The sequence below is a fragment of the Kogia breviceps genome, chromosome 3, assembly GCF_026419965.1.
Source record: "Kogia breviceps isolate mKogBre1 chromosome 3, mKogBre1 haplotype 1, whole genome shotgun sequence".
Classification (NCBI taxonomy): Eukaryota; Metazoa; Chordata; class Mammalia; order Artiodactyla; family Physeteridae; genus Kogia; species Kogia breviceps.
Genome location: NC_081312.1, coordinates 88,007,573 through 88,030,760, shown reverse-complemented (window position 1 = coordinate 88,030,760; position 23,188 = coordinate 88,007,573). Strand labels below are relative to the sequence as shown.

The 23,188-nt window shown below is 35.5% G+C and overlaps 1 protein-coding gene across 2 annotated transcripts in view; it reads right to left on the bottom strand.

Moving 5' to 3' along the window:
* The window catches only part of GOLM2 (golgi membrane protein 2), a 96,993-nt gene that overhangs the window by 18,516 nt on the left and 55,289 nt on the right, over positions 1-23,188 (bottom strand). For both annotated transcript variants that reach the window (XM_059059403.2, XM_059059402.2), the window contains exons 7-8: positions 17,523-17,621; positions 16,410-16,580 (exon numbers count right to left, since the gene is read on the bottom strand). In XM_059059403.2, coding sequence (XP_058915386.1) covers positions 16,410-16,580; positions 17,523-17,621 — 270 coding nt within the window. The remainder of the gene's footprint in view (positions 1-16,409; positions 16,581-17,522; positions 17,622-23,188) is intronic.

Here is a 23,188-nt window from a genome sequence, read left to right as displayed (position 1 = left end):
GAATACCTCAGTACAAGATTCCTAATCAGTCAGTCAACTGTGTTCACGGTCTATCTCATAAGCTGATTTTTTATTTCAATGATTATACTTTTCATTTCTAAAATGTATAACTGGTTTTTATAGCTAGCTGTTTTTGTTTTATTTCTGCCTGTTTCTTAATCTCTTCTATTTTTGAATAAGTTATTTCTTCATCTCTTTTTGAGGACCCTTAAACACAAAAATAATTTTCATGTTTCAACTGTTGATATGTTGGCTCTCTTAGCATTAACATTTTTCATATATTTGGGGGTTTTGGTTTGCTGATTAATTTTGAGTGTGTATGTGTGTATGGGGGGCGGGGTATTTGTGTTTTTTCTCTTCTACCCTCTCTGTGTTCACCTATATTATCTATTCATTTTATTTTATTTTACTTAAAATAAAATTATTTTATTTTATTATGTATTCATTTTAGAGATGTCCCAGTTCCCCAGTCTAGGATAAGATTTTTAAATCACATTTCAAAGTTTCTATACCATGATGCTATCTGAGATAGCACAGATTCATTACAGAACTAATAGTGATGTGGTATGACCATGCAGCATGGTCATAAGGCTGCATCTGCAGGTTTCTGGCTCCATAAGCTTTCAGGCTGCTAAACACTGTAGTTCTTGATGGCAGTCAGCAACATTTATTTTCTGCTTCCTCTGCCAAGGAAGATGGGGCCTTATTTAGATCCTGGCATTAAGCAATAAGCCTGGCTCCCATTACATTCTTTGCTCTTAGGAGTCAAATTCCTTGAAGCCTCATTTCCAGACCTGGAACCTAATAGGTCTAATCATTCATTTCCTTTCATCATCGTGTATTTTTGTTTCATTTCTTGACCACAGTAATTTTTAACATGTTTTTGAGATTATCAATATCCTTTTAGTTCTCTCTTTTTACATTTTATCTATTGTTATCTGTGTGAGCAGAGTGGATATCTCAAAGGTGATAAACCCACTAAGCCATCTAGATCAGAGGTTGAAAAATACTTTTAAAAAATCCATACATAAAATCATGTACTCTCTGATACACTAGCTTGTCTCACCAAGTTGTTCACGGGAATCATTAACCACAGTTAAATAAGTGAATTTCTGCTGCTACTCACCTTGGAGCAGGCATGCAGAAAAGCCCATATTTATCAACAATCACCACCTACTGTTTTGAAAGTCCTTGTGACTTTCAGTACAGGGCTGACATTTGAAATGAACTGTTTTCTCAATTCAAGGCATCTAAATACATAGAGTACAGCCCTCTTAATTGGCAAACAGGTGGGTCTTCCATGAATTCTCCATTTAACCACTTTGGAAGATGTCTGACTATTTCTTTGAAGTGTGCCTCCAGGATACTCTGAAGTATCCCCTAAACTATATTTTGTGTCACCATATAGACTACATTCTACATTTTAAATTAAACCAACACAAATATATTTTCTAAATAATGGCAAAATGTGCCAACAAATTACCTAGCCATTTTTGCATGGTGTGGCAAGACAAAATTAAATTTACAAAAAATGTATCAATATAAGTATGATATATTAAGTTATAAAATATACTAAATTTAAAACTGTCAAAAAAATTGTTGTGGTCATTGTATAAAATCTAAGATTTTCCCCCCCATGTCCAGTAGTCAGTTTCAACAAAATTTTCAACTTGTTCTAACAGCATACCATTTAGTACCTACAGAATCAAATACTTTTATATTCATTACCTATTTACACTGCTATTATTGGTACTTATTGGTCTCTCTATATACCTTTGGTCTCTAGATGAAGTAAAATTAGATGATGATATGGACTGAGATTGTAACTGTCTCCATGATGCAAAAGGAGTCAGGACAGAAAAAGAGATTTCTTCACATACTCAGACACTTTCTTCCTACTCCTACTTCATACTTTCCATTCATCAATAAGGCCTCATTATGATAAGTGTTCTGTCTCTGGCATTTTCAACGCAGTACCTTTTTTCTCGAGACTACCATCTCCTCATTTACCATTTTTCAATATTAGTTCTCAGTCTAATGCCTCTTGCTCCCTAACTTTCAGGTAATACGTCCCTCTCAAGCCCAGTCTAACCTCATGTACCTTTCTATACTGCCATGGATTCCTAACAGCTAAGCCCCTGCCCTGGATCAACGACAAGGTTTCTATTCTATATTCTCATGTTATAGAAAGGGGTCACAAACTCAAATGCCTCCAAGTATCAGACAAGCAAGATAATTGGATGTATTATGTCAAAGTGGGATTATGAGAAATGGGACAAGGCAAGTCTCATTCTAAACAGAATAGTCATAATCAGTTCCAGTGATTATGTCAAACAATCTGGTTTAAGAGAATTAGAGACTGGGAATTTTACATGAAATCTCTTGACTTTTAAATACTGGCAACTATTTCAGATTTTTAAAAATCACTGTGTGGACTGAACAAAACTAATATGATAGCTGGGTATGGTGAAGTGTCATCAGTTTTCAATCTCTGCAAAGAATTAGTTTTGCTATTTAACAAAGTTTTGGAAACAGAACATATAGATCTAGCTTAACACAAGATCACTTTCTTCAAATTCCACTAAAGCCTGGCCATTCCTATAAGCCTTAATCTCCCTAATGAACAAATACACTTATCCCTCATCTGCTATTCTAAACGTTCTCTCTTACCTATTTTGAATACAGGTGGAAAAGTGAAGTTAACAATTAAAACTATACAGGGAATTCCCTGGCAGTCCAGTGGTTAGGACTCCATGCTTTCACTGCTGAGGGCCCAAGTTCAATCCCTGGTCGGGGAACTAAGATTCTGTAAGCCACACAGCATGGCCAAACAAACAAACAAAAACAATTAAAACTATATAGAAAAAAAATGCCCTTAATACTTATTCATGAAGAATAAAGTAAGAATAAAATGGCAAAATACTTTTAAAAGACAATATAAATGGAAATTTAGTATATAAAAACTTAATACACACAACGAAACAACAGGAAAAATTGTGGTTACAAATGCATAGTGTTTTGCCTAACAGGAGTTTGATAAAAGTTTATTTATAAGTTAATATATTAGTAAGAAAGAATTAAGTGTGAAGAATTAAGTATCTGTCCAAAAACTTAAAAGGGGAATAAAATGACAAGTCACAAATAGCAAAAATAAAATAAAAGGCACATTGAAAATTAAAAAGTGGCAAAATTAGTAGTTGGGTTTTTGGAAAATAAAAAAAATTTAAACAATCCATAAACTACAATTTAAAAAAAGAGAGAGACTATAAAAGTTTCAGGACTAAGAATTTTAGAATAAAGAAATTAGAAGTAGGTAACTTCTCATGTATTATATAATTTATGACCAAGTAATCATTTTGATTGTGTGACTAACTACAGAAATATAAAATTCCAAAAGTAATGCAGTAAGTTTAACAAATGTTTACTAGGTACATGCAGTTCTGGGAAAATAAAAAAGAATAAGACACAGTTCCCGCCCTTGTGAGTTACCACTCAGAGATGGTATGTATACAAACAGTTATAGGATTCAGGACACACTTCCCAACATTGAGGTCCTTTAATCTTTTGTTTTCCAGATTTAAGGAAACCTTTTCCTCTTATCTCTTAAGCTATCTATAACACAGCAATTTGGTGTTATTTATCTTTATTCACAAAAGTATACTTTTGTGAATAAAGATAAAACTACTTTTTATCCCTACCTAATCCCTCCAGAATTCAGGAACTCTTAGTCAGAAATCTTGTTTTCATGGCAATATAGTTATTTTAAGTTCAGTAAGAATCTGCTCTCCTTGTAATAGAACACAGTTGGAAACTTTGGCTATATTACCAAGGCTCTGACTAGAATGTCATATTTGAGAATGGTGCATAAAATCAGATATGACCAGACAGCTTCATGGAACTAGGGCTGGGTTTAAAGTGTCAAAACTTATAAAGTATACTTATATATACTTATACTTATATATACATATATATATATACTTATATATACTTATACTTATATATACTTATAAAGTGCCCCCATCCCCCCTCGGAAAAACCAACCTGGTATACAAAGTTCCCAGCCTTACAGATGAATAAGGAAGGTCACTTCCTGGCAGGCCCAGGAACTTCAGGATATCTTGTGAACCTCAAAAAGATAGGAATTGTCTCTAGGTACTGCAGGAGAAGTCTGAAGGCAAGTCTCTGGTTTGGCTTCCTCACCTCCAGAGGCTTTTAAAGATCCAACCTGAGAATCCTTATGAAAAGTTCCAGCAAAGAAAACTCAAAAGACCTATGTGGTCAATCACTATTCTTGCACTCACATAAATAATCAGGTCAAGTTTAATGAGACTAGACTTATTTTGAAAAATAGTCTTTGATGATCTTTGATAGAAATGGGGTGACTATAGAGAGAAAAATGAGGCTTCAATAGAAAATGACAGTAAACCCTTGTGGCTATTAAATACTAGTCCTATTTATTGTCTTTAAGATCTTGTTACCTACCTGCAAACTAGACTAGATGCTGAATCCTTTTAGTTTCTGTCAATATCTGGCTGCAACTCTCCAAATTAAAGTTTCCAATTTTTCTCACCCCTCCTAATTTTGAATCATTAAAACTTAAAACTGTCCTTTTCACAAAGCCTTGCAAGCAGAAGATGGACAGTTTGATATAAACTTCAGAGAAATCACCACAACAGTTCATGTATGGACAACCTTTGTGCCTGTTGCCATTTAGGCCACTTAGAAAGTTCAGCAGATCACCTGATGACATCACCAGATATTCAAGGAAAAGCTGTCATATTGCCAATGCAATATGAAGCATCTGAAGATGCTTCAAGCCCAACATCTAGAAAATCTTGATTGACTGTCTTCCGGACTAAAAAACCGAGTTTACAGTTTGTACCAACCATTAACCTTTGTTTTTCTTACGTTTCCCTTGAAATACCCAGGACTGAGACTAGTTCAATGGGTTATGGAGCAAGCTAACAACTCAGTTTCTGGACTGTGAAACTTCATATGGAAGTTTCAGACAGAGGAATGACAGGTTTCAGGACATGCAACCTGAAAATATAGCACCTTGAAATATTAATATTTCAAGCTGAAGGAATTTGAGAAATGACATGTGCAGAAAGGACTTTCTGACCTTCCCCTGAAGCAGGTCATAAAACCTTCATGAGAGTGGTACCCTCCCTATACTTGGAGTAAAGGAATATCCTTATATCCAAGACAGAAGAACATCAAGAAGAATCTGAACAAATGAGCCTTGCTAAACTTCTCCCAGTTTACTACACTTACTTCATATCCTTTGTCCTATCATATCTTTCCACTCTTCATCAAGCCTATTATAAAAACATTCAACGCTAAGTATTTAGTGTTGATTGGAAAAGGAATAGTTGGTCCTAAAATCTGTCTATACCATAGTGAGATACCAGATTGCACTATTTAATTATGTAACAGCTAATAAAAAAACAAACTAACTAAGAATTTGGAAGGAATATTCAGCTGTCTAAGACCCCCATTAATTTGGGCAAGATAAATACATTTCTTTTGAAGACTGAGTAACAAATTTGTTGAAGGGTTCTCAATTGGAGGGGGGAAATGGAATATTACTCAGCCATAAAAAGGAACGAAAATGGGTCATTTGTAGAGACGTGGAGGGACCTAGAGACTGTCATACAGAGTGAAGTAAGTCAGAAAGAGAAAAACAAATATCGTATATTAACACATATATGTGGAATCTAGAAAAATGGTATAGACGACCTTATTTGCAAAGCAGAAATAGACACAGACGTAGAGAACAAATGTATGGATACCAAGGGGGAAGGGAGAGGTAGGAGGAATTGGGAGATTGGGATTGACTTATATACATTATTGACACTATGTATAAAATAGATAACTAATGAGAACCTACGGTATAGCACAGGGAACTCTACTCAATACTCTGTGGTGAACTAAATGGGAAGGAAATCCAAAAAAGAGGACATATACGTATATGTATAGCTGATTCATTTTGCTGTATGGTAGAAACTAACACGACATTGTAAAGCAACTACACTCCAATAAAAATTAATTTAAAAAAAATAATAAATTGGAAGGGGAAATTAGCCTAATAATATAGATTTGCACTTCAAACACTAATCTAGAAGAAAGAAAAAGTAGGCAAATATGTTCCCAATTCTGCATTAATTATTAACTCGGAGGGCTGAGCCCATGAAGTTCCAGACATGAATAATGATCACTCATTTGTATCAAATCTATAACTTGTTTATTGGCAAAGGAAACCATTTCTTTATGAACGGGTCACTAAACACGTTTTAGACTTCAGAGATAATTCATGAAAAAAGGAAACTTTTGCAGCATACTGACATTCTCATTTACCATATCAGTTACTTGGAGGTAAAACTTACCCTAATGTTAATCTAAAATATTAATCTTGAAAATGGATTTTTAAGAAAGAAGATATCACTTAAAATAGAAAAAAGACAAAAAATACGGGGCTTCCCTGGTGGCGCAGTGGTTGAGAATCCGCCTGCCGATGCAGGAGACACGGGTTCGTGCCCTGGTCCGGGAAGATCCCACATGCCGCGGAGCAACTAAGCCCGTGAGCCATGGCCGCTAGGCCTGTGCGTCCGGAGCCTGTGCTCCGCAACGGGAGAGGCCACAACAGTGAGAGGCCCGCATACCGCACACACAAAAAAAAAGACAAAAAATACTACATATACATTTCATTGATTCTAAGATGGACTTTTTCATATTTAACACTGCTAACATCAGGATACATCTTCAAATCAGTGATGTGTCATAGTGTAACTGGCAGCAACTTTTTTCCTTTCTTGGTGGTAAAAAAAAAAAAGTGTGTTGGGACTTCCCTGGCGGTCCAGTGGTTAAGACTCCTCGCTTCCTTTGCAGGGAACACGGGTTTGATCCCTGGTCAGGGAACTAAGATCCTGCAAGCCGTACGGCATGGCCAAAAAAAAAAAAGTGTTGAATTTAATATTAATGACTTTCAGATTCAATGAAATATGTGATCTGTCTTCTGCCTTTCTCTTTTTAAAATGAATGGATATCTCTCCCTCTGCCTCTTCTTTCCTGCTTTTAAAAATGTATCTTAAAGAATCTCTTACTTTTCTCTAATATTTGCATGAGTATTAAGTGTTGTGTGTATGTATATATATTTTACATATACATATTATGTAAACATATAATTTTATAGTTAGACATATTATTATGGAATATGTTGAAATTAGGAAATTTGAAGTTATTTCACTACGGGGAGGAGACAATAGAAAGGAAATTATCAGTAAAAGGGTGGGTAAACTCATACAGTATTTCCATAATCATGTTTTGGTTTGTTCCAATAGCTTATTGCACAATGACCTGGAGAGAGCCACCTTGACACTGACTGAAAACAAAACGAAGATTAAAAACTTTCTTGGATATCATGTTCCAAAAACTTTTTATTCATCTTATATTTTTTCTCACTTATATCCAAATGATGTCAGTAATAATAATGCCAATTTCTCTAAACTAAACCACTTCTGCATAAATCATTTTTATAATGTAAAATGATCAAATTTTCTGTACTACTACAGGAATTATTTCGCATATATACTTACTGTTTAAATTTAAAAAAAAATAAAAATTCAGGTTTAACCATTTATTTGGGTCTCCTTCTCCTGATGAAGGGCCCTGTGTCACGTTAAATAAATTTGTAGGTATTTTTTTCCTGTTAATCTTTCTCAGTTTAATTTTCAGACCCAGCCAGGGATCCTAAAAAGGTCACATGGAAAATTTTTTCCTCCCCTTCAACAGTTAATTACAAAATGATGTGGTATATACACTAATGATAATATGTTCAATGGATTGAAGTACAGTTGACCCTTGAACAACATGGGGGTGGGGTACTGACCCTCTGCACAGTCAAAGATCTATATATAATTTAAAGTTGCACCTCCATACATGCAGCAACCACATCCTCAGATTCAATCAACTGCAGACTGTGTAGTACTGTAGTATTTACTAGTGAAAAAATCCACATATAAGTGGACCCATGCAGTTCAAATCCATGTTGCTCAAGGGTCAACTATACAGTGAGAAGGGAATGATTGATTTGGTCAAGACAGTAGGGATATGAGAAGTGCTTTATCAAATAGATGCCAGCAGAGCACAGCTTTAAAGTACAATTAGGAGTTTGCCAGAAATAGAACAAGAAAAGGAACTATTGAAGAATTTTTCCAAAACTTTAAAAGTATAGAGGAGGTAGTGTGATACAGTGAAAAAGCAGTGAACCTGAAGATAAGGGACCTAGATAATAGTCCTGGTTGTTCCACTATTTGCCTCAAGTAAATTAAACACTCTAGATCTAAATTTTCTTGCCTGTGAAATGAAGAAATCACATAATAGTGGAGTCTCAAACTTTAATGTAAATATAAATAAGGTCTAGGGTAGGGTCTGAAATCTTCTTAACAATCACAGGTGATGTGGATGCTGCTTGTCCAGAGTAGTGAGTAATAGGGCATTAGATTATCTCTACTGGTTCTATTAGGAAACCATTGACCAAAACCACCCACCTTGGCCAGACATGATAATAACCACCTGCATGAGCAGTCTCACAACAGGAGGTCCTGAAAATGAACACAGTGCTACCACCACAAACCAACCGGGAGAATTTGGTTCCCAAAGAAGGGAGGAGACACCAGTCCTTAATATGTCCTGCCAATCTCCCAGATACCCTCCTGCTGGAAACCATCTTGACTGAGAGATGCACACGCCATCAGGAAGGGCCTTGAATAGGACCAAATATGGGAACAGGCAAGATGACTGGCCAGAGACAACCCAGAAAGCTAACCCTATTACCATAAAACCTGAGACTGCAAGCCACGTGGCAGAGCAGTTTTCCTGGGTTCTCTTACCTTGCTGCTCTCTGCTTGAGCACTCCTTTCCAATAAAGTCTTTTGCTTTGTCAGTAAATGCATCTCCATGGACAATTCATTACCAAGTGTTAGACAAGAGCCCACTCTAGGGCCCTGGAAGGGGTCCCCCTTCTGGTAACAGTTCCTTGTATATACCTTAAATATTTGTTTTCTATTCTATTCTATTTTGTTTTTCCTTTTTGGTCACTCTGCGCAGCATGCAGAATCTTAGTTCCCCGACCAGGGATGGAACCCGCACCCCCTGCAGTGGAAGCACAGAGTCTTAACTGCTGGACTGCCAGGGAAGTCCCAAATGTTTATTTTAAATAATTCTTCTACTATATAGAAACTTTTAGGCAAATATGATTTTGAGAAGGATAAAACCAAAGAAGAAAACAGTAAGGATTAAAAAAAGGATAAAATTATAATTAAAACTATATTTGAGGCTAGTCATAGAACTTGATAAACTGACAGTGAAATTCTTCTGGAAGAACAAAGAAAAATTTATTTAAAAAAAAATTTTAAGGTAGGTTCAGATTATTATAAAGCAATGTAATGAATGTGTATTGCCTATGTAATGAAGCCTCCATAAAAACCCATGGAGATTTGGGGAGATTGGCATGCTTGGAACAGGCATGGAAGCTCTGTGCTGTCCTATGCAACTCTTCCATATGGCTCCTCCTGAGTTATATTTTTTATAAGCTGGTAATCTAGTAAGTAAAATGTTTCTCTGAGTTCTGCAAGCTCCAGCAAATTAGTTGCACCCAAGGAAGGGGCTGTTGGTACCTAAGATCTTCATCCAGTCAGTCAGAAATATAGGCAACAATCTGGACTTGTAATTGGCATCTGAAGTGGGGGAGGACTGAGCCCTTAACCTGTGAGATCTGAGGCTATCTCTGGGTAGATAGTGTCAGAATTGAGTTATACTGTAGATACCCAGCTGGTGTTTAGAGAATTGCTTAGTGGTGTGGGAAAAACCCACACACATTGGAATTGGTATCAGAATCGTACCATATGCTAGGGATAAAGACAAGAAATGGAAAAAAATGGAAACTCTAGAGAGAGATAAAAATAGTGAAATAATTTAATGTGAGTTTATGTGTGTATAAGATAAACCAGAAGTAAATATCACAAAGGGAAAATAAATAATAATCCTGGGACAAATGGTTATCAAGATAGAGAAAACAAAATTTAGATCATTGTATATTCCAAAGAGGTCAAATAATCCATTCGTGGTACAAAAAAATAAATGAAAATTGAGTAGTATATTTACGGCCAGAAAAAGGACAGATGATTTTCAATAAAAGAAATGAAAGTTGTCATAAGAGTCAAGATGGATATGTTGGAATATACACAAATAAAAACCTATTGTGTTAAATTCAGCTAAGTTGCAGGATACAAGATCAACAAACAAAAATCAGTCATAATTGGAGAAATGTGGAGGAAAGGGAACCCTTATGCTCTTGGTAGGAATGTAAATTGGTGCAACCACTAAGGAAAACAGTATGAAGGTTACTCAAAAAATTAAAAATAGAATTACCATATGATCCAGAAATTCAATTTTGGGTATTCATCTGAAGAAAATGAAAACACTAACTTGAAACAGGCACCCCCATGTTCATTGAAGCATTATTTACAATAGCCAAGATATGGAAACAACCTAAGTGTCCATTGGTGGATGAATGGACAAAGAAAGTGTGGTATATATATGCAATGAAATATTATTTAGCAACAAAAAAGAATGAAATCTTGCTATTTGCAACAACATGGTTGAACCTTGATGGTATTATGCCAAGTGAAATAAGTAAGTACCATATGATCTCTTTTATATGTAGAATCTATGAAAAAGTAAAAAAAAACAAATAAAAATCAAGCTCATAGGGACTTCCCTGGTGGCACAGTGGTTAAGAACCCGTGTGCCAATGCAGGGGACACAGATTTGATCCCTGGTCCGGGAAGATCCCATATGCCATGGAGCAACTAAGCCCGTGAGCCACACTACTGAGCTTGCACTCTAGAGCCCGCAAGCCACAACCACTGAAGCCTGCATGCCCTACAGCCCAGCCTGTGAGCCCGTGTGCTGCAACTACTGAGTCCACGCACCGCAACTACTGAATCCTGTGTGCCCTAGGGCCCACGTGCCACAACTACTGAGCCCATGTGCTGCAACTACTGAAGCTCGTGTGTCTAGAGCCCGTGGTCCGCAACAAGAGAAGCCACTGCAATGAGAAGCCTGCACGCCACAACGAAGAGTAGCCCCCGCTTGCCACAGTTAGAGAAAGCCCATAGCAATGAAGACCCAATGCAGCCAGAAAGAAAAAAAAAAATCAAGCTCATAGATACAGAGAACAGATTGGTGGTTGGCAGAGGTTGGGGGTGGGGACATGGGAGAAATGGGTGAAGGGACATCGAAAGGTAAAAAGAAAAAAAAAGTAGTTGATGTAAAATACTCATAAAACTTTTTTGTTTTGTTTTATTTTTTGTGGTACGCGGACCTCTCACTGTTGTGGCCTCTCCCGTTGCGGAGCGCAGGCTCCGGACGTGCAGGCTCAGAGGCCATTGCTCACGGGCCCAGCCACTCCGTGGCATGTGGGACCTTCCCGGACCGGGGCACGAACCCGTGTCCCCCGCATCGGCAGGCGGGCTCTCAACCACTGCACCACCAGGGAAGCCCAAAAACTTTTGAATCATATTCAAAATATTGACTTTATATATACATACACACACATGTTTATGTATATGCTAATGTATATAACATAGGTATATTTTTATAGTATATTTTAAAACACTATTATTTCTAAAAGAGTGAAAATAAAATACCATTCTAAGACAAACCCAAATATTAGCATATTCTTAGAAATTTGCATTAAAAATTTTAAAACCAAAAGCCAAGGAAACAAATAAATCAGTCATATTTCTATGCACTAGCAATGAATAATCTGAAAAGGAAATTAAGAGAACAATTTCATTTACAATAACATAAAAAATAATTAAATGTTTAGGAGTAAATTTAACCAAGGAGGCATAAGACTTGTACACTGAAAATTACAAAAACTGCTGAAGAAAATTAAAGATACCCTAAATAAATGGAAAGACATCCCATCTTCACGGATTGGAAGACCTAATATTGTTCAAATGATAATACTCCTCAAAGCAATCTACAGATTTAATGTAATTCCTATTAAAATCCCAACTGCCGTATGCTAACATATATATAGAATCTAAGAAAAAAAATGTCATGAAGAGATTAGCGGTAGGATGGGAATAAAACAAAGACTTACTAGAGCATGGACTTGAGGATATGGGGAGGGGGAAGGGTAGGCTGTGACGAAGTGAGAGAGTGGCATGGACATATATACACTACCAAATGTAAAATAGATAGCTAGTGGGAAGCAGCCGCACAGCCCAGGGTGATCAGCTCTGTGCTTTGTGACCACCTAGAGGGGTGGGATAGGGAAGTTTGTAGGGAGGCAGACACAAGAGGGAAGAGATATGGGAACATATGTATACGTATAACTGATTCACTTTGTTGTAAAGCAGAAACTAACACACCATTGTAAAACAGTTATACTCCAATAAAGATGTTAAAAAAAAATCCCAACTGTCTCTTTAGTAGAAATAGACAAACAGATCCTAAAATTCACATGGAATTGTAAGAGATGCCAAACAGTCAAAATAATCTTATAAAGAAGGGCAAAGTTGGAAGACTCACCCTTCCCAATTTCAAAACTTACTACAAAGTGACAGTAATCAAAACAGTGTGCTCCTGGCATCTGGTCTCAATGGAACAGAATTAAGAATCCAGAATAAACCCATACATGTGTGGTCAACTGATTTTCGACAAGGATACCAAGACTGTTCAATGGAGAAAGAAGGTGTCTTCAACAAATAGTGCTAAGACAACTGAATACCAATGCACAGAAGAACATAGTTGGATCCTTACCTAATACCGTATATAAATATTAACTTAAAATAGATCAAAAACTTACATATAAGAGCTAAAATTATTATTGTTGTGACCATTGTGCAATGTACACAAACAATGAATCATCATGTTGTACACCTGAAACTAATATAATATTGTAAATCAATTATACCTCAAGTTAAAAAAAAGAGCGAAAACTATGAGGTTCTTAGGAAAAAACATGACCTTTTTGATTTGGCAAAGGTTTCTTAGATATGATACCAATAGCATGAACAACAACAAAAAAATAGATAAATTGGACTTCATCAAAATTAAAAACTTTGTGCATCATAGGACACTATCAGGGAGTGAAAAAACAAATGATAGAATGGGTAAAAATATTTGCATATCATACATCTGATGAGGGTCTAGTATTCAGAATATATAAATAATGCTTAAAACTCAACAGCAAAGACAAACAACTCAATTTTAAAATGGGCAAAGGACTTGAATATACATTTCTCTAAAGAAGATATACAAATGGCCAACAAGTACATGAAAAGATGCTCAATGTCATTAGTCATTAGGGAAATGCAAATGAAAATCACAATGAGATACCACTTCACAGGCGCTAGGATGGCAACAGTAAAAACAACAGCAACAGCGGAAAATACTGATAGTGTTGACAGGGATGTCAAGAAACTGGAACTCTCGTGCATTGCTGATGGAACCGTAAAATGGTGCAGCTGCTGTGGAAAATAGTTTGGCAGTTTCCTGTAAAGCTAAACATAGAATTACCACATAATCCAGCAATCCTACATCTAGGTACACACTTAAAGAATTGAAAACAAGTGTTCAACAAAAGCTTGTAAATGAATGTTCATCACAGCACTATTCACAATAGCCAAAAAGTGGAAACAATCCAAATGCCCATCTACAGATGAATGAATAAACAAAATGTATTCATACAATTGAATATTATCCAGCCATAAGAGGAATAAAGTACTGATACCTGTGACAACATGGCTGAACTTTGAAAACAGTATGCTAAGAAAAAGCCAGACACAAAAGGCTACATATTGTATGATTCCATTTACATGAAATATCCAGGATTCCAGGTGAATCCATAGAGTCAGAAAATAGGTTAGTCATTGCCAAGGACTGTGGGTAGGAGAAAATGGGGGGTGACTGCTTAATGGGTACAGGGTTTTCTTTTGTAGTGATGAATACTTTCTGGAACTAGACAGTCGTAATGACTGCACAACATTATAAATGTACTAAATACCGCTGAATTGTGTGTGCACTTTGGTGAATTTTATATGTATTTTACCACAATTTTAAACTTATTTTTAATTTCTAAAAAAATCATTTGCATGATATAATAAAGTCTCATATCATAAAAGGCAGAAGAGGAAACTGCAGTAAAGTTAATTTATCAAAGGTTAGCATCTGAATTATTGATAAAGATTTGACAGAAAGGTATAGGATCAATCTCCAAAGTTATCAGGCTCAGTGGTCAAAAGTGATGCACAGATTATATACCAAGATATAATTATAGTATAATTCCTCACATAAAAATGGACAGGCCACCAGAAAGTAAATGCCTATTAAAACGCCCTTAAGGAATCATTATATTCTAAATGCCTTACAAAAGAGCTAAAAAGCAAATGTGGCCAGGCCTTAGGGAAATAAATAAATGTAAACATCTCTAGTGACATTGTGAAACTGTTCTAGAGAACAATCTGACATTATGTAACAGGAGCTATAAAGTTAGTCAAGTACTTTGACCTAATAAATTCAGTTAGGGGACTACACTTTTAAAGGAATACCCAAAGTAGGAGAAGCAGGAAATAATTTGAAAAAAACATATTCATTATCATGACATCTAACATAAGAAAATATGAAATAATTTAAATAATCAAAGAGTAGAGCTAAATGAACTATTATTATTGCCTAAACACAATAGAATATATGCATATGTCTATGTGTGTATATATGTATATATGTATATTTTTAAATGACAACTACATAACTATTTGATAGATTAAAACGCATGTAAGAAATAATGCCAAAGTAAATCACAAAATAGTGCTCACATTGATTTCAACTCTATATATACACTCCGAAAAGAATTCGGAGTAAGATTTTAAAACTCAATAGGCTCTTTTAAAAATAAATTGTAGGGAATTCCCTGGTGATCCAGTGGTTAGGACTCCATGCTTCCACTGCAGGGGGCATGGGTTTGATCCCTGGTTGGGGAACTAGGAACCCACATGCCACACGGCACAGCCAAAAAAAAAACTTGTGAAAGTAATAATTTCCTGGTGATCATTTTCCAATCACATTCTTTACCCAAAGACTGGTTTAAAAAAAGAGAGGTAAGACAACAATAACAATTTTTATAGAATAAACTATAAGTAGAAGAAAATCTTAAGTGATCATATTAAGATATTTTATCTTAGTAAGATTCTGACCTTACTATAAACCTCTTTTTGTTGAGATAAAAGTTTTGAAGCCAACTCCCCAACAAGATTTGGAGGAAATATTTTTTCACTGTATTTAAAATGTTAACCATATTCTTGTAAATAAAAACATTTTTTATATAATACTTCAGTCAAGATACATGGATATGCTTTAAAATGTCAAGGAAGGAAAGTCAATTAAATGTATACAAACTATATATTCATATAGATGCAGAAATATGAATAACTGTCATAAGACCAATTTAAAAATGTAACACTGTGCAGTTATCACAGTACAAACAACCTATGTACAAGTAAATGCCTAAACACTGCTCTGAAGAGTTGTTGCCATAGAAGCCATCATTAAAAGTAAACAAAAGCAAACTGGAGCTTTCAGACATTCTGTCTATTCAGAAGTTGAAGGGAAGAAGCCTTAAAAAGCAGAAGCAGTGAAAAGTACAGTTTAAGAGAGCTGGTCTAAGAGCCACTGTCCTGTCCCCAATTCTGTCTACTACCGGAATTTTTTCTTATACATCTTGAAAATCTACCAATTAGAAAATTATGCAGATTAACAGGTATTGTCCATTTATCATAATCAATACCTCTGAAACAATTAAGCAGTCAAACATTATTATACAGTATTATGAAGTTGTTCAATTTCTTTCACTTCTAACACCTAAATGAAGCAAATTGCAATTGGAGGAAATGGAAAAGGAAACAGCATTGAACTTTCTACCATGGCAGTCTTTATTTCTTCCAGAACTCATTTTTCAAAACTCTTTATCTTCCCTCCTTTCTAATCAAAGTTTTCATATAGTAGCCTAACAAAATATATCTTCTCTCACTTCTCAGAAGAATTTTACATCCATAAGAACTAACAGCATTTTAAAAAATCAACTCACCTGAAATTTATTTTTTAACACTGGAGAACAAGAGAAGTTTTTGAAAGTGTTCTTTAAAATATCTCTATTTAAAACCTAATTTTCTTTTAAATTTTACAACCGTCATACTTTCTCTTTATATGTATATAACTTTCATTATACATCCATTAGTTGGAGATTATAATAATGAAGACCTTAATTCAGACTTGTAAATAAATATATTATATTTAAAGAAATATTTTCAGCATAATATTCATCAACTGATTCTTACTTTGCTTCAATTTATGGAGATCACCGGCTCGATCCTTGGTAGCCTGCTTTAGAATATCTGCTTGAATTCTGGGCTCACTCTCCAAGTTAGGGCCTGGAATTAAATGTTGAAGAGGATTGGAAGGGTTCTGTTTTGAAGTTCTGGGGTTTCCATTGTAGTTTACATGAGAATCTATGGCATAAAAACATCAAATTAAGGTCATATTTTGCAGAAGAATTTCATAAGACCTGCTTGAGAAAAGGTAAGACACACTGTTATCTGATACTGGGTAGTCGGGTAGCTTTTTTTTAAAGCTTTATTTTATCTCTTTAATCAAATCTTATAACCAATGTGATTTTAGTTGTGTGAAGTTTACTAATCATTCCCAGGTGGGTATCTTTAGTATTGATTATAAACCTATTCATCAATGGAATATATATCAATAGTAGAAACCCAAAGATTAAAATGGCAGTGATACCTGTAACTTTTCTTCCCTCCAAATTCTATACTGCTGTCAGAAATCTCCAAAATCCAATAAGGCTTATAGAATTTCTAATCTTGAAGTCATTTTCATCTACACAGCGACACAACTGTTAACTCTTGATTCTTTCTTATTAGCATCTCCTGGATATAACTTTTCTTCCCCCCACCTCCCTTTTTAACTCATCAGAGCCTCAATTTAGATCTTTATTACAATTAATTTTAATCATATCAATTCTCATTTTAGGGGAACATTTCTGTAAATTTGAGTAGGTATTCAGTAGAAAACACACAGGTAAGTGCAGAGGAGGGAGTTTAATACAGGTGGATCTCATTTTATAAAAGGCCTCTGTGAGATAAACTTGAACACATTTTGGAGAAGGTAAATACATATATACTGGTAGTGATGAAAGGGAACGTACTCCAGAGTGGCAGAACAAATAATTCTTCCACTCTTAATAGTGCATTAGAAAAAGTTCATTTTGTAATGACTTCTCCCTGAGCTTTTATCAGTCATTTGATAATATACAAAGTTAACTAGAATAATGAATGATACTTCACTGTGCTGCTAAATGACATGTTTTATTCACTATGTAACAATACATGGCCAGAAAATTGATTTTCAAATGGAATTTTAAGAATAAGACTTCATACCTGGAACCATATTTGGGGAGAGAGGTTGTCCAGTTGGAAGATGGGAGATTACTTGATGACTTTCATATTGAGAAAAGGAAACAGGGGGTTTCTTTAAAGCTAAAAGAAAAAACAGATCCATATTATTCCCCATGATATTATGGTTTCTAAATACCAACCACCATGAATCTGTTTACATTGCACTAATACTATGATGCTTACTCTAATTTTGTAATCCTTATAGTTGGTATATTAACTAATTAATTTATGGTTACTAATTGATACATTGCACCATCCATCACAGATTTTGATGATCAATAAATCTGATCAGAATACAAGAGAGGAATTCTGTCTTGTTCATCACTATATCCCCAATACCTAGAATAGTGCCTGGCATATAACAGGAGCTCAACTAAAATTTGATGAATGAATAAATAAATGAATCTCTTCAGATACAGTGAGACCTTTTTATATGGATAGTATAAATAAAAATTGACATTTATAGATTAGGCAAAGCTATGAGAATATGCTACTCTAAGTTGCTCAGATTTTAAATAAAAACTAAGTATGATTGATTCAACAAGTTCAGATTTTATTTTTGAAAAGGGAATTTGAAGTTTTGTACAAAAAGCTTTACTAGCCAAGATGTACTTACTTAGAGTTGGGACTTTCTTCTCCCTTAAGAAATAAAGGCAACAGGGAAAGAGATCATTTTTCACTCACTCCACTGCAACCTTGGGCAGCTTAATGTGACAGAAAGGCAGAGAGCAAGAAGGAAACTAGAGAGAAGGCAAACAGATAAAGAGAAAAAAAATGGAGAGCCCATCTATAAGATATGGTTAGTGGCACATTTTACTCTTCTAAAACTTTGGTGTGGCAAACACGATCTTTGTGACCCCATTTCATTATATTTTTCCTAGGCACAGAGGAAGATCAGCCTTCCTTACTTTTATGTGCCACGAAACTGGGTTCTAACCATAAGAATGTAAGTGAAACAGAATGAGCCACTTCCAACTATGCCAATAAAATCTTCTGTGCAAATCACCTATAATCTCTCTTCCCTTCTGTCACAAATTGGGAGGCTACATATGAAGATGGTGGCATCAAATAATGGAAGAGGACACTGCTTAGAGAGAGCTGCAAAGAGAATCATGCAACCTGCATCAGTCTGTAATGTGAACAATAAATGAAACTTTATTGCTTTAAGCAATTGCAATTTGGGGATTATTTGTTAATACGTAACAGCCTCATCAGTCCTAACTAGTATACTTGGGTTATTTTTATAATCCTCAAGGTTTATTCTGGTGACTGTATTTCATTTATTATTACATAGATTTCTAAACTTAAGGACACAAGAAGTTTAAAATTCACTCTAAGAGAGCAATCCATTCAAATTTACAGAAAGTTGAGGTTTTCTATATGTTACTGTGTTCCCCCATTTCCTTGTTTGTATTGCCAGCTACAATGCCCAACACCCACCACTGCACATAAGACAGCTAAATAACAATCAGCTAACATCTTTAAAGAGCAGTACTTTCCCAGGTTTAACACCATTTTGATTTGTTAACAGACTCTGAGGACAACTAAGCATCTGGTAGATATACTGGAAAGAGAAGTCAGTCACAATGTACAAACTTGTGGATTGCTGTTGGACCCTAGCTGGCTCCAGTACTATATAAACCAAAAGACAAGAGAGAGTACTTTCAATACTAAACAATAAGTGATCATACATGTTCTTAGCTTTATTTAATAATGCCTCCTGCCCAAGAACAAGGTGACTATTCAGAGGCAAAACTATGAAGATTTAGATAGGTAGAAAAAGCTGGATTAAAAAGAGCCTTTATATACGGGTTCGATCCCTGGTTGGGCAACTAAGATCCTACGTGCCATGTGGTGCAGCCAAAAAAAAAAAAAAAGAAGGAGCCTTTATAAAACATCCAGAGGCGTTTAGAACTGAGATACAGGCATACCTTTGATATTGCAGGTTCAGTTCTAGACCACTGCAATAAAGTGAATATCATGATAAAGCGAGTTGCATGCATTTTTTTGGTTTCCCAGTGCATATAAAAGTTATGTTTACACTATACAGTAGTCTATTAAGTGTACAGTAGAATTATGTCTAAAAAAACAATGTATACTCACCTTAATTTAAAAATACTTCACTGTTAAAAAATACTAAACATTACCTGAGCCTTTAGCAAGTCGTAATCTTTTTGTTGGTGGAAGGTTTGAAATATTGCAAGAATTACCGAAATGTGACACAGAGACAATGAAAAGAGCAAATGTTGTTGGGTAAATGGCACTGATAGATTTGTTTGACACAGGATTGCCACAAACCTTCAATTTGTAAAAAACACGATCTGTGAAGTACTGTAAAGCTAAGCACAATAAAACACGGCGTGTCTGTAGTAGAAACTATACAGTCAAGCCTTGACATCCATGGGTGACTGGTTCCAGGACACCCGACCCCACCCCCATGCTCAAGTCCCTTAGTCAGTCCTCCTTATCCATGGTTCTGCATCTGAGGATTCAAACAACCACAGAGTGCAAATGTAGTATACAATCTGAGGCTGGTTGAATCCACCAAGGAGGAACCTGAGGACGTGACTGTGGTAATATGGAGCCTTATAAGTTTCACGTGAATTACTACATTTCTGTAAAAATTTAGAAAAATAGAGAACCAGAAAGAAATTTAAAATGAGCTGTAATTTCACCACTTAAAGATAACCACTGCACCATTTCAAGATTAGCGGTTTTGTTTGTTTTTTTCTGTACATTATACCATATACCTTAAACAAAATTAGAATACCATCATATATATTATTTTATAATATGATTTTTAATTTAATATTTTGTATACATTTTTCTATGTCATCCCATTTTCTTCTACAACATTCCTAAATGGTAGTACTGAATCAAAACTTCCAACTTACTAGGTTTGGCTAGAAAGATCTGGGTAAAGAATTGCCACAAGGACTTTAGAGTGCCATAAACTGCATCAAGTAAGCTAGTTGGTGGATAGACTTTTACTACTTAGGAAAAAGTAATGTGTGTTCTGTAAACACTTTGGTTTCTATGCTTTCACTGTGACTTTTTTATTTTCCTAGAAAAGTTCCTTTAAAAAAAACTCCAGCCTTTTTTTTGTTGAACTAAGGGGAGAGGTGATTTATTTATATCCAGGACAAGACAGAGGCTATCCCAGGAGCCAGAATTAATAGTTACAGTTAGTGGTACCAAAACAAATGAAGATCCAGAAAATCACTAGTGGACTTGGACACAAACTAAGACTGCTAATCTTGCTCTCCAATTTTGGATAGGATTCTTCAGACTTTTTTTCTATACACATACAAGTATTAATTTTTCCTCCACAAAAATGAGATTATATTGTACGTACTTCCTTGTAACCTGCTTTTTTCATTAAAATAATCATAGGTATATTGGGAATTCCCTGGAAACCCAGTGGTTAGGACTCTGCACTTTCATTGCCGAGGGCCCAGGTTCAATCCCTGGTTGGGGAACTAAGATCCCACAAGCCACATGGTGCGGCCAAAAAAAAAAAAAAAAATCATAGATATATGTATGTTAATAAAAACAGCTCAACACTATCTTTTTTTAATGACTACATATCACATTTATGGATAGAACACATTTAATGAACTAATAAGCTTACCTATAACATTTATATGGTTTTCAATTTATCATTATAAATAATTTTATGGTGAGCATTTTTGTAACTACATGATAGAGTGAATTCTGAGGGAAGTACTAAACACTAGGTCAATGACTATGTGTACTTCTTAAACAAATTAAGAGAAACTAAATAAATGTGAGCTCAAAGACAACTGAAGTCTGGGAAAGAATTAGACACTGAAAAGAATGCAAACAATTATGTATGATATTAAAGTTATGATTTGTGATATATTTTACTCAGGTCCTCTCCATTGACGACCACTGAGAGCCAGGGGAAAACATACAAGTCAACAGAGAATAGCATGCTGCTATCAGATAATATCATTAATAACGAGGCTGTTAAAATATATATCATTGATAAAGCCATTATTAAGGAAAATTACCAAACATAAAATGGTAAAACCTATTTAACATAAAGACAAAATACTGGATACATTAGAGCACATAGCTTTTATCCTACCACTATGATACTGGGTTTTGTCTTTTTTATAAAGGAGAGCTATCAAATTTGGAAATTCAATCTTTCAGCAATACTTATTAAGTGTGCACTATATGCTAAGCACTGTTCTAAAAAGCTGGAGATTCAGCAGTGGACAAAACAGACCAAGTTATGTAACAACAAGTAAATTTAAAAGTATATACATGGGGTGACCCAACACTTGAGCCTGCCTGGGCTCTTTGGTGGGGCTGGTGGCAGACTCTGGGAGGGCTCATGCCAGGGGGTGCTTCCCGGAACTTCTGCTGCCGGTCTCCTTGTCCTCACGGTGAGCCACGGCCGCCCCCCACCTCTGCAGGAGACCCTCCAACACTAGCAGATTCCACATATAAGCGATATATGATAGTTGTCTCTCCGTGCCTGAGTTGCTTCACTTAGTATGATAGTCTCCGGGTCCATCCATGTTACTGCAAATGGTATTATTTCTTTCTTTTTAATGGCTGAATAATATTCCATTGGTATGTACCACATCTGCTTTGTCCATTCGTCTGTCAGTGGACATTTGGGTTGCTTCCATGTCTTGGCTATTGTGAATGACGCCGCAGTGAACACTGGGGTGCATGTATCCTTTCGAACCATGTTTTTCTCTGGGTGTGTGCCCAGGAGTGGGATTGTTGGATCGTATGGTAGCTCTAGTTTTGGTTTTTGGGGGAACCTCCATACTGTTCTCCATACTGGCTGTACCAATTTACATTCTCACCAACAGCATAGGAGGGTTCCCTTCTCTCCACACCTTCTCCAGCATTTGTTGTTTGTAGACTTTTTGATGATGGCCGTTCTGACCGGTGTGGGGTGATAACTCACTGTCGTTTTGATTTGCATTTCTCTAATGATTGGTGATGTTGAGCATCTTTTCATGTTAAAGGCAATATATTTTTAACTATATTCACCAGATCTAATCAGCCCTTGATTTATTTCTATTGTATTAAAATGCTACTTTACACTTGAAACTAATATAATATTATAAATCAACCACATTTCAATAAATAAATAAATTAATTAAATGTTACATTTTAAAAAAGTATGTACAGAATATAATATAAATGTCAGAGTGAAAATGTTATCCATAAAGTAAAACAGGGACGTGTGATAGAGAGTAGTGGGACATTCTATTTTAGTTGGTTGGTCAGGGGAGGCATTTCTGAAGAAGACGTATTTGAGCAGAGGTATGAATGAAACGTGGAGGAAGACTATTCAGGCAGAGACCAGTAAGTACAAAGGCCTTGAGACAGGAACATGCACAGCATATCTGAGGAAATGCAAAGAAAGCAGTGAGGGGAAAGCATAGAAATGAAGTCAGAGAGGAGAGAAGGGCCCATATTAGAGACAACGAACAACAAAAAATGTTAGGATAGGTAGTTAGGGGGCTGAGGGCTGGTACTAAATTGGTAATTCCAAAGGAAGCAGTAATAGTACTAATTATAATAATAGTAGCTCCCACTTTCTGAATACTTAGTATGAATTAGGCAATAATCTCATGTCACTCTCAAATCTATCTGAG